Source organism: Pan paniscus, chromosome 15 (assembly GCF_029289425.2).
Source record: "Pan paniscus chromosome 15, NHGRI_mPanPan1-v2.0_pri, whole genome shotgun sequence".
NCBI lineage: Eukaryota > Metazoa > Chordata > Mammalia > Primates > Hominidae > Pan > Pan paniscus.
The window spans coordinates 81614308-81627609 of record NC_073264.2 but is presented as its reverse complement, the minus strand read 5'-3'; the positions used below and the strand labels follow the sequence as shown (position 1 = coordinate 81627609).

Below are 13302 nucleotides of genomic sequence, written 5' to 3'. Positions count from 1 at the left end.
AAGATACATATTTGTTGTTAATTGACTAGAATATAAGGATGAAAAGAAAGGTATGTGTACCAGAAAGTGTTTCTGATATTGAGGAAGATATTTATAAGCAATGCATAAATGGAATATAAAATAAGCCACAAGTGAAATAAATAGTGAGAAAGTATAAAGATTGGTTAAGGGAGATGGGGGCAGCGGGGGATGGCAAGGGAGGGGAGAATAAAAATAACTGCACTGAGAAAAGAAGGAGTCAAGGAGTTTTTCCAAATTCACTCACAAAAACATAGCCATTTGAATATACATCCAAAACCATAATATAATTGTCAAAAATAGTATGTAAACACATGCAAGGAAAAGAATGGTTTCATGTAGTCACCGGGTTGATTGAAAATTTTAAGCAAAACTATTTACTTACCATGCTGCGTTTTACAGTAGGGTAAGAGATCATTTACTTATTTTGAGCACAAAATGAGTTTTACATACTTACTTAACCTTGGTTCAGAAGATCACTTCAAAATGAGAAAAATTGTGGGACAAAAAAAGGAAATAAAGTTTTAATACTACAGATATTATTGGAGTGTGTTTATGAAGAGGATTTTATGCAATGCATAAAATTTTGATTTAAAATCATCAGGGCATTGCTTTGTATTTTATTGTTCAAGAGTCAATATAATTCCTGAGAAAACCTATAATTTTATTATTTAAATGAATATAGCATATATGGTGGCTAAAACTGCAACCTCCTAAGCCTACATGTTGTGGCTTATAGTAAGAAACACATCATTTTGATGAATCTTTCCTACACATGAAAAAATTAAATGAAGTCATTTAAAATGCATGGCAGTGTAAGTGAGTACATGTGGCTTAAAGACTAACAGTAATATAAATGTGAAGCAGAAGGAACAAACTACTAAATCCTTTCAATGGAACTTGAAAAAGAGAACTTTATGAACTTGAAGAAACAGCACGTAGACTTCCTCTTCGGAATGGCAGAGTAAAGGTATTTCTGCCCTTCTCAAAAATCTCATTACAAAAATAAGGATATGAAGAAATAGAAAAACTGATTTACGCTTGTCAAAACTAGAAGACATTTGTAACTCCATGTCACAGAACATTGAAAAGTAGTAAAATGACTCAGAACAGAAAAGGTGAAACTCAAGGATCTGCCAAGGGGATAGCAATAGAAAGCAATCAAATATCATTCACCCTGCAGAATTCTGGAAAGCCTTTTGCATTGGAGTAATTAGCACAGTTACTGTGGAAGGAGGGGTGGATGGGTACATTGAAAGTGTCTGTAAGGAAGGGTTAGACCCTCAGCACTCTGTCTCCATACGTGCCTCTACCCCTGAACCCCGTGAAAGACATAAAGTATATGCTGTGGGGGAAACTGCATCAGTGAAGCTCTGGATTGGATATGCCAGGCAGAGAACAGCATCTCTCTGTTCAGGGAGATGGGAGATTTCAAATAGGAAAGTTAACTGAGAAAATAATGAACTCCTCCCGAGAAAAAATTATACAAAAATTAGCTGGGTGTGGTAGTGTGTGCCTGTAGTCCCAGGTCCTCAGAGGCTGAGGTCAGAGGATCCCTTGAGCCCAGGAGGTTGAGACTAGTGAGCTGTGAATGTGCCTTTGCACTCTAGCCTGGACAACAGAGCGAGACCCTGTCTCAGAAAAAAAAAAAAAAAAAAAACTTTATGTACTCATAATTGAGAGATTCCCCATTCCACAAAATGAGCCAGTTGACTACTTATTTAGCTTACAATTTCATTATTTAATTCTCAGGGTAGGTATTATATATGATAATTAATGCTATATGATGCATTGATAACTAACCCTGAAATCTTCTGGCTTAACACAGTAGAGGTTATTGTGTGACTCACGTGAAATCCAATATGGTGGGCAGCTCTCATCTTAATCTTGTAGTTATGCCTTCCGGAGCATGTGGCCATCAGGGTCCTCATGGTAGGGGCTGGGATAGAAGGGGGAACGCTCAGGTTCAACTGTCTCATTCCAGAAGTGACACTCTCAGAGTCCATTGTTCAGAACCTTTCACAGGGGAGAAGTAGGGAAGCACATGGAATATTGAGGGGCCACTAACTTCCCTGCAACTTTGTGCAAATTTATGTCTAGGTTCTTGCAGTACACTTCACTTTCTTCCCATGCGTCAGCCATAGGGTTTATTGTTTATTTCATTGAACAATTAAAATCCATTTTAAATTTAAGAGCTAGCACCTGTTACCCACCTAATATGTCTGGCATTGTGACAGAGCTGAGGATACAGAGATGCCTATAATATATATGCAGTCTCTAGTCTCAAGATTATTTTACCATTTAACTTTTTATTTTATGTTTGCTTTGAAATAATTTTCAGATCATTCTCACTTAATGTTCACAGGTGGGTGTAACAGTGATCAGCTAATTAAAGACTGTGTAATAAGTTATTGACTTATGATCAACAGGACCTTGTGTCCCTGAAGCAAATGTTTAATTTCAGATATTTCTCCCAAATCTTGAGAACCACTCCTCTTTCCCTTTTAACTGAAATAATTGCTGAGAACTCTTTTCTTCTTTATAATGGCAACATTTAAGAATCTCTAATATACTCCATAGATAAGTAACTGCAGATTCATCTATTTCTCAGTATTACCTCATAGTCTATTTCTGATGTTCACTGAAGCAGGTTTGTAAATTAATATTAATATGAAATAGTCTATAGAAAGTTTCATAGCATATCAGTTGAAAGCAATTATCCAGGAAGAATTTTTGTATCTGAGTCAGTCTTGCAAATGCATCTCATATACTTTTTAAAAGGAAATAATTCTTCTGATTTCAAAAGATACATTTATCTTGAAAATACTATTATATATGTTCTTATTTGACTGTCTAAATCTACAGTTTGAACTGCTTCTTACAGTGGTGCATCTGATTTTTAGTATGTGGATTCTGAGAGTATTAATCAATTTTTTATAATGTTTGGTTTCCTTATGTTTTCTATTTCAGAGTACCCGAGTGGCCTTGGACCATCTGGAGTCTGTGCCTGAGAAACTGAGCCTACTAGAAGATTTCAAAGACTTCAGAGTGAGAAAGAGTTGGCTTGTCTCTTTCAGTATTTTATCTGAGTGAGAACACTTGACATCTTCCTGATGTGCAAAGAAAAGTATAGAAAAGGAAGAAGGACCAAAAAACATTGGGAACTTTTAACATACCACCTTATCAGGGTTTATTGACATTTGTGAAGTTAGAATTGAAAACAATGCAACTTATGTATTAGCACAAGATAGGAAGATATAGACTTTCACTGTACTACTAGAAGCTCAGTTGGGCCCCTAAAACTTTAATGATAATTTAGAAAAGCCTAAGAATTAAAGGGAGTTACACATTACACTGACAATAGATAACTTTTTTGGTTAGCAATTTTAATTTGTGAATTATTTGGGTACTGTTTGTTTTAGAGATATGGTAGTTCCCAAGTTATCTTTACACTATGACATATGAACTCAAATCCACGTAAATTTCACATTTCATATTTCATGGCCATTTATTGATAGACCTCTAACCACAAAGCATTTCATTATCAAGCCAATTAGTTACATGTGTTAATTTACATTGTGTAGTTTTTTAAATTCCTCATAGAGGAGATGTGCAAAACAAATATCTCTGCTGCCAGTCCTGCCAGACAAGGTCTGGTCCCGAGAACGTCGTATATAGCCTTACGGCTGCAGATGCAATGTAAAATTTTAATGATTTATAATTTATTGACCTTGTATAGCTGAAGCTAACAATGGGAAGGATTTCTTTTTGGCAACCACGTAATCATATTTCACATTGGCCTTAAAATATAACTTATGTTATATTTAGGTTCTGTTTAGATCTGACATATTATTTGAAGATACAGTGGATAGGAAAATGGCCAGATCATGCCATATTGATTTATTGGAAGCATTGATATAAGGTGGTTCCCAAGGTCTACACTGTCTTAAAATTACCTTGCATTAAGCATCTTTTGGTAGTTCAGTAACTAACATTTTTGAGTGAGATCCAGTTTAGCTGACAAATCTAGAAAGCTAGACTATCCCAAATTGAACAAAACCAAGTGTTTGATTTGATTATATATTTGCAGTTTAAATATCTATCAAAGAATTATGAAACCAGTATCAAAAACAATGCAATTTCTGTTTACTCTTAAACAAGCCAGTGTGATAGGAGGCAATATGTTATGCCCATATTATTTTCATTTTTTTCTCTGTAACTAAATTATCCAAGTAAATGAAGGGCAGACAAGAGAAAATATGGGAAACAGGTTGCACTTGTCACTGAGAAATAGATACCTGTCTTATACCAGCATAAAAATATAAATTTTAACCTCCAGTGACAGATCACTTTTTCCTCAGTTGTCTACAATGAACAGAATGTTCATAAGTACAATTTAAAAGTTGTATTCTCTACTATTACCAAAAGGCTCATTATTATTATTTTTAATCCTATGAGCTAGTGATCATCTACAAGTCTAGCTCATATACATACAGACTCACATATGAAGATGCCTAAATAGTAAAATTTTTTGGGAGAGTCTTTTTCAGAGTTCAGCATTGTACTTCCCAATATACTGAAATTGAAACGTTTAGCTTGAAAAGGGAAAGAGTTAATTAGCAAGTGTTATGCACACAGTGCATGATACTTAGCAGGTGCTAAGTACTTTATGGTACATGTTTCCTAATCTTCAGAGATACCCTATAGATGGGTGTTATTTTCACCCATTTTATAGATGAGGACACTGAAGCTTGGAGCCCATAAACTAGCTGGAGGTGGGGTCTAATTCTGGGTAAAACAGCAGAGCCCATCTGCTTCGCCCTGCTGCTTTTAGCTTAAAATCCGTTCTACATGTACTCTAAAGCCCTCTATGTGATTAAAAAGAGCTGATTTTAATCAAGTTAATAAAAATGACTAGATATAGCCTTAAATGAAAATACATAAAGCCTTGAGATTATTAGATGTGGATTATATTTATTCAAACCCTTTAAACTTTCTAAAAATCAGTGTGGCGTGAACAAGAATACAAAGACCTAAGTTCTGGTCCAAAGTCATGCACCAGACAAAAATCACCTAATGCCTCAGGAGATATGTCCGCATTCATGTGATGAGGCACCTGAACAATATTATCTCTGGGTTCCTATATACGTATTTCTTGATAGTACCATAGCCTATGACTTTTAAGTGTGAGTACGGACCTCATCTTATTTAGATAGGCCTGACTTTATTCTTGTTTAAATGTGGTCATATGTATTTTGAAAGAATTGTTGTCTGGGCGCAGTGGCTCACGCCTGTAATCTCAGCACTTTGGGAGGCTGAGGTGGGCTGACAACCTGAGGTCAGGAGTTCAAGACCAGCCTGACCAGCATGGCGAAACCCCGTCTCTACTAAAAATACAAAATTAGCTGGGCCTGATGGCACATGCCCGTAATCCCAGATACTCAGGAGGCTGGGGCAGGAGAATTGCTTGAACCAGGGCGGCGGAGGTTGCAGTGCACTGAGATCGCGCCATTGCACTCCAGCCTGGGTGACAGAGTGAGACTCCGTCTCAAAAATAAAAAAGAATTGTTTCAGCTCGATAATTCCATATTTAAACATTACATTTTTGATTAGGTAGAAAGGGAATAGCATTGGGTTCCAAGTCTAATCTGCCACAAATTGTCCAGCCCTGGGCAAATCATTCTTAACTTCCCTGGGCTCTAGTTTTTTTAGAGGTTTTTGTTTTGTTTTGTTTTTGTACTAAGCGTGAGAACTTTGGAATTATAATACCCCTTCTAGCTTGAACACTCAGTAAGTTTAAGGTTTCTTGGGACTTTGAGGGACACTAAATCCGTATGTGTTTTTTTTTACATACCAAAATCAGTTGTCCTCATTGTTTTTCTAATTTCTCCCTAAATAATAATAGAAATGTCTAAATAATTGTCTATAGTGACTATTTGCTGTGTTCCTTCTTCTCCCAAGAAATGAAGAGGAAAAAAAAGAAAAAAGGCAGGCCTGGAAATTTTTGTTTTCTTAATTTTTTTTATTACCTGAATCTTTTTATGTTTTTAAAAGCAAAGGAGCTATCCTTCAGTTTAAAAATCTATGTGACATAATAGTTAAAAGGTGGGATGTTGTTTATGGATAAGTGAAGTAAAAGGGCTCTAGTTTTACAGGTAGCAGTTTTTTAAAACAAGAATATATTGATGCTAAGTACCAATGCAAGTGATAGTACACAGCATCCAAATGTGGCATGTGTCATTAGTGACATCTTTGGACAGTTCATTGCTACTCGAACCTTGTTCTAAAGGGTGTCAGTCACTGTAGTCACTGTAGGGCATAGGGACTAGTTGTTAAAAGAATTCAGGTAACCACTGTAGGATGCATTGTATTTTTATGGTTTTATCCACAGTGACAATTTTCTTCTTTTTCTTTTCTTTTCTTTTTTTTTTTTTTACACAGAGCCTTGCTCTTTCACCCAGGCTGTAGTGCAGTAGCACAATCTCACTGCAACCTCTGCCTCCTGGGCTCAAGCAATCCTCATTCTCCCACCTCAGCCTCCTGAGTAGCTGGGACTACAGCCATGCACCACCAAATCTGACTAGTTTTTGTATTTTTTTGTAGAGGTGAGGTTTCACCATGTTGCCCAGGCTGGTCTCGAACTCCTGGACTAGAGCTATCCTCCCACCTTGGCCTCCTAAAGTGCTGGGATTACAGGTTTGAGCCACTGTGTGTAGCCTTCTTCTTTCTCTATGGTGGCCTGTGATTCTCCTATATATCTCTAAATTTTTGTAATTATTTATTTTCATTTTTATCTACATATAGACTCTTTCTTACTCTAATTTCAAGCACTGATTTTCTTTCATCTACCAGTTCAGACCCTTTGCTTTTTTTTTTTTTTCCAGGATTCCTGCAGTTCATCTGAGAGAACTGATGGAAGATATTGCAAATACAGGGTTCGCAGAAATTCTCTTCAGCATCACCAAGATGACACCAAGTACAGAACCAAAAGTTTCAAAGTAATTTTCTTTATATACTTTTTTAGTCTTTAAGTAGTATCCATGTTTAAGGCTACAACCTCTTAAGCAGCCTCTGCAGTGTTTGTGTAAGGGCACTTGTGAAAGAAAATATTTTCCTTGACATATTAAATAGACTTTCAGTTCTGTGGAAGTGGAGGAAAAAAATCCAGAGTTTGTGCCTATCACATTTTGTCTGGGAAGTAAGCCTTAAGTCTATGCCATCACTGCTTGATATGTTACTTGTTTACGGAAGCTGGTACTGCTTAAGAGCCAAGAAACCCCTGGTCACTTGGTTGGTCAAAATCTTAGTGTGATGGTCACCTTCTTCTATGTATAAGTCTAGCTGCTCTCCACACTGAAGTCTGCAGTAGGTCAGATAATATATTGTACTTTGGAATTCTAGTCATTTTCTTCTAGAGGGGATATGAACTCCATATTAATACTTCAGCTTTTGGTTTATTACTGTGGAGCCAGCACAGGACACTGGGAAGACTTAACCATATTAACAAAAAGCATACATTCTCTAGAGCCTACCCAATATCCATGTGGGATCTGGGTGATTTTAAATCCATTTGACCTTGGGCAGCTCTCAGTTTAGAGCAGAGTTTCTCAGCCTTGGCATTCTTGATATTTGGGGCCAGTTAATTCATTGTGGTAGAGGTAGTCTTATGCATTGCAGTATATTTCGTTGCATCCCTAAAATGTACGCACTAGATGCCAGTAACATCTCCCATCTCAAGTTGTAACATCGAAAAATGTCTCCTGACATTGTCAAATGTCCCCTGGAGGGCAAAGATGCCCCCTGTTGAGAATGCTGACCCAGAGAGAGTCCATCTATATTCAAATGTGCACTCCAAGTCAATTAAAAAAAAGCTGAAGGTTTTCTGGCTTTTTTATATTCTTACAAACTTGAATATGTATGAATATTCATTACACTGTATATATTCACTTATTACAGTGAAATATAATTAATTCTAAGAAGTGTCCTTCCTCCTCTGAATGTAATTGGATAGAATGCTCAGTGGATATAAAGACAGTGTTCATTTCCATAACTCCTTCTTAGCATGCTTAAAATGAGTATTATACTTCCTCCCTTCCAAATAAAAATTAACACAATTAGGACAGGTTATTGATACCCTTACTGTGAAGAGAGCATCCTGTGACTTTGTTCCTTTTTACCTTTGTTTTTAATCGATCCGTATATTCACTATAGTAGTGACCTTGTCTCGTACGGCAATTTTTAAGTTCCCTAAATCATCTTCCAACATTCCCAGTCAGGTCCTATAAACTCAAGCATTTCTGCACCATTTAAAGGAGTGCCACTAACCTATACAGAAATACAAAGTTTAGGCTATGAGAGCTAATGATTATTGAGCATATTTTAGAACAAACCACAAGACATTTCTTTTTGTAGGTGTTACATGCCTTATATCCCTTATCATATTTAATATTCACAGAAATCCTCTCAGATAGGCGTGATTATTTTCCTTCTTATGCCATTGAAGAAAGCAAGGCTGTAGAGTAATAATTAAATGGTTGAATCGGGATGAAAACCTAAGTCTGCCTGGCTTTAGTAATTTATGTCATTGACCACTGTGCCATTACAGTATAAAGTTAGACCTTATATACCTAATTTTTTCTGGAAGTCACCAAATGCAGGAATAATTTTCAATGTGTAAAAATTAGTGTTCTCCAAAAATACATAAACATAGTACATGCCTCTTAGTTCAACAGAGGTCTAGATGCAAATGAAACATTTAAAACATTATTTCCCAATACACTTAGAGTTGGTATCAGGTGAATCAGTGCTATCTAGTGGCACCCAAATTGCTATAAATCAATGCAATTTCCATAACAGCATATGGCAAAGCTATGAATGTTTAACATGTTCAGCAAGTAATCTCATCGGAGTTCTGTTTAAAATTACATTTGCAGCTGAAGAGGGAATCAGGCCTAGTTCATAAGAGGGGCCAGCACTTAGCAAAATGAAAAACAAATTTGAAAATTTTGCAAGTAGATAGTGCAAGTATAGAATAGAGCTGCAGAACACACTTTATGATGGTGTTGTTCCACATTAATACTACTTAAATATTTTAAAACAGATACGTTTTAGCAATGCATTTATGGACTGTCACCATATGTCACAGATTCCTGTTCTGAAATAACATAGTTATTTAACATAAAACTCACAGGAATATAACATTTTTGGTAGTCATTGGAGAGGAAAATGTAGGAACACATTTTTGCCAATTGTAGATACCAATGGTCGTTTTCTCATATTCCTTTCATGAAAATAAGTTTTTTACAAAAGACTGAGAGAGGAGGCAGCTTTAAAAGAAGAGTGAGCTTAAATGAGTAGTGAGAAAGTTGTGTTAGTCATTTCTTGTCTTCATGGATAATCAGAAGAGCCAGCTCTGATACGTCACTGACATCCTGAAGAAAATGCTTCAGATAAGAGAAATAGGAACTCAAGAGAGAATGTGCCCCTTACTCCATCAGTTTCAGAAGACATTATTTCAGTAGCTATTAACTTTACCCACCTTTGCTAAGACAGAATTCAAAGAAAAGGCAAATTACAGGGACTTGAGTTCACTGGTTCTACTGAAAACTACAGTTCCAGGAAATCAGTGTAAGACTCAGTTTAATGCAACAAACATACTGTACAGCTACCGTGTTGCAAAACACAGTACCCGTGGGTGTGGGGTTGGGGAACAAATGTATAAAGATGCAGAAAGCATGGTATTAAAGGAGAGAATAGTTACCTAGTTACCTTCTAACAGACACAGGTGCTCTAGAGCAGAGGTTGGCAAACTGCTTATGGGTCCAATCTTGCCTGCCAACTGTTTTCGTAAATAAAGTTTTATTGGAATACAACCACACTCATTTATTCACATATTGTCTTTGGCTGCTTTTGCACTGAACAGTAGAGTTGAATACTTGCTACAGAAACCATATGGCCCACAAAGACTAAAGTATTTACCATCTGGCCCTCTATAGAAAAAGTTTTCCAACCTCTGGTCTAGAGGAAGAAGAAATTACTAATCTACTTCTTCCTTTACACATTATATGACATGTTTCCTCTTCTGTATTTGCCAATCAAATAGATACTCTCCAAGCTCTTTGGAAAGTCATAATACTTATTCATTCAACAAATATTTATTGAGTGTCAGCTGTGTGCCAGGAACTTTCTAGGTGCATGGGACTCACATCAGTGAACAAAATGAAACAAAAATATCTGCCTTTTTTGTTGTAGTTGGAGGATGTTCATGTTTTTGTTGTTGTTTTTCTAAACACAGCATTAATCAAACATTTATTGGATTTCTAATGCAAACCAAGGCACTGTGCTAGGAGCTCAGGAGAATGGCATCATAAGAAAAAACATTACCAACCCTTAGGAATTTAAATCCTTCATACAAATTACTGTGGTACAAAAATGAAAAGGGCTAAATGCTATAAAGGTGGCCCCAAAAAAGTGGCCCCAATAAACTGCATTGGGGGTTCAGAGGAAAGAAAGATGCTGAAGAGCCTTTTGAAAACAGGTTTGTAAGGACAAAGCACAAGAAAACATTTATCCACATCTCAATTTGGGAGAGGATCACTATTAGAATTTCAGTTGTAGATTCTGACTGTATTACTGTTGACAGACAAATAACTGTTGGAATAGCAGACCATGTTGGCAGCTGGCTTCCCTTATGTTGTTGCTGTTGTAAGAAGGCACTGAAACATCCAACATGACCACACTGCTGGTGTAGGGAAGGGTTAGCAGGAAGCGAGCAAGTCAGGTTCTCTTTCAATCAATCCAAGGCTAGAGCCATCTCCTCTGTTTATTCCTGTGGCAATCACCAGGACAAAAAGGATCAGCTTTCTAGGAGCCTGTCAAGATTTTGAGCAGGACCAACATCCACAATTGTGAGAGCATAATGTAATATAGTCTTAAGTTGACCAAGCTAACTGGACAACGCCTGATCTAAAAGCTTATATTTAGAATTCATTTCAAAGCTGAATCTAACACAACATTTTCTCTGTCTTGGTAGACAAGAGAAGCATTTCATGGCCTCTCTTTCATCAAGCCTAATTGGGTTTCTGTAGGACATACAGGCTTCCTTCCTGTCTCAGCTGTTTCAAATAGAACAGAATGTTCAAAAGTCAGCCAGTAACACAGCATTGCTAATTTGAATTCACAGAGGAGCATGGTTTACTCCAAGACATCCCCATTTATTACCTTTACCCATACTAAATATATGGTTTTAATCAACATTGGAATTTTTTAGTAAAATTGCAGAAGGCATGTTTATTCCCCATCCTTCTTCCCCTTGAAAGAAAAGTCATGATTTTTAACTTGTAGTTGAAGAGTTAGTACACAGTTTCTTTTTAAACAAACAGATGTTTTACGGGATAAGATGAGGTAGGTGAGGAAGCAATAATGGCTTTCAGCAGAGTCTGCAGAAGCAGAGTTTGCCAAAGCCCTGTCATATTTGTTCAATGTAAGCATGTGTATGATATAAGTACATGTTTTGTTCCTTGAACTCATTTCTCTCTCATTGAATCTTTGTGATTTGTTTATACCTTGCTCACAGCAATTAATGGCTGTTAGCACTTTCTCAAGTCAGCTATTTCTGTACATATCTTAAATCTTCTACAACAGTAGCTTCTAAAGCATGCTGTGTATAATTCCTGGTACAATTCAAGTTTGTAGGTGATGCATAAACATTTTTATTTTAATGACTGTAAATATATATCACTAATGGATTATTACGTTGATTTTTACAGATATTGCTTAGGAATAGTAGTGGCAACCATGGGAGGATTTGAGAGAGCTTTAACTCTACAATACTCCAATTGTCTCATTTATAATAACTACTCCATGCTTTGATAAGAAGTCATATGTAAACTAATATGCAAATACAGCTCTGTGCTTCTCTCCATCTTTTAAGCCTCTCCTATACAGAGATTTAGAGTGCAAGGTTAACAAGTAAATGTAAGAGAGAACAGTAGTAAAACTATAGGTGAACACTGATGTTTGGGAAATGCTCTTCTACTAGATTGTATGGGCTTTTGAAGGCAAGCACTGCCTTGACGCCAGAACACACAGTGAGGGTACAATACATGTTAAACTGGTGATTTTAAAAACTTCTTAAAAAATCATTTTCTAGTTTCAGCCTTTCTAAAATTCTAACAAAAATTCAATTGCTATTTTTCCAGTAATGTTTACATGACACATTTAAAACCTTACAGGCAATCAAATCATGCTGAAATATGAAGATATGTTTATTCTCTTGAAGTGATCAAGACTAACCTGCAAGCCATATTTAACTAGTCAGTTTCATCCTGCTCTTCAAAAATTAAACGAAAGGTTACCAGTTGAATTGGTATTTTTTTCTTTGTTATAAAATCTGAAAATTGTAATGGATCTAAAGTGCTTATTCAGAAATCAACCTGGGTACTTCGATGAGTATAATTAATATTTTAACCTATTACAGCTGCACTTTATCAAACCCAATTCCCTCAGCAAGCCACATGCTTTTACCCTTCCAAATAATTTACTCAATAAGAATATTAAGAAAAGAAAGATTGTGAAGAAATTTAGCTATAGAAGCCATTTTTAGTAATCTCTAATTCAAAATTCTAGGTACTAAAAACAAAAGAAATACCAATTAAATTTATTAGTTTTTAACAAACATCATAATATATTCATCCAAACAATGATTGTTTCCTTTAAAATAGTCACTTTAAGGCCGGGTGTGGTGGCTCATGCCTGTAATCCCAGCACTTCGGGAGGCTGAGGTGGGTGGATCATGAGGTCAGGAGATCGAGACCATCCTGGCTAACATGGTGAAACCCTTTCTGTACGAAAATTACAAAAAAAAAAAAAATTAGCTGGGCGTGGTGGCGGGCACCTGTAATCCTAACTACTTGGGAGGCTGAGGCAGGAGAATGGGGTGAACCTGGGAGGCAGAGCTTGCAGTGAGCCGAGATCGTGCCACTGCACTCCAGCCTGGGTGACAGAGCGAGACTCCATCTCAAAAAATAAATAAATAAATAAATAAATAAATAAAGTCACTTTAAGAAACTAAGCACTGATTCCTATGAACCATCATTAAAAACATCTTTGCATCCCTGCCTTTATTTCTTATGTCAGTGGCACATTTTTTTGAGTATGCTTGTTTATGGCAAATTTTTATCTACTATGAGTGGATTTGGTTTCTGAAAATGGATTAAAGTCATGTGAAGCCAAGTCTGAAGTAAGTAAAAAGAAAAAAAAATTGAGTAAAATCTTTTCTTTATT

General features: G+C 36.3%; 1 protein-coding gene across 4 annotated transcripts in view; it reads left to right on the top strand.

The window, feature by feature from the left end:
• The window catches only part of CEP128 (centrosomal protein 128), a 447679-nt gene that overhangs the window by 410285 nt on the left and 24092 nt on the right, over positions 1 to 13302 (top strand). For all 4 annotated transcript variants that reach the window (XM_057299772.2, XM_063596092.1, XM_034937939.3 and 1 more), the window contains 2 exons: positions 2989 to 3066; positions 6903 to 7016. In XM_057299772.2, the coding sequence (XP_057155755.1) occupies positions 2989 to 3066; positions 6903 to 7016 (192 nt within the window). The remainder of the gene's footprint in view (positions 1 to 2988; positions 3067 to 6902; positions 7017 to 13302) is intronic.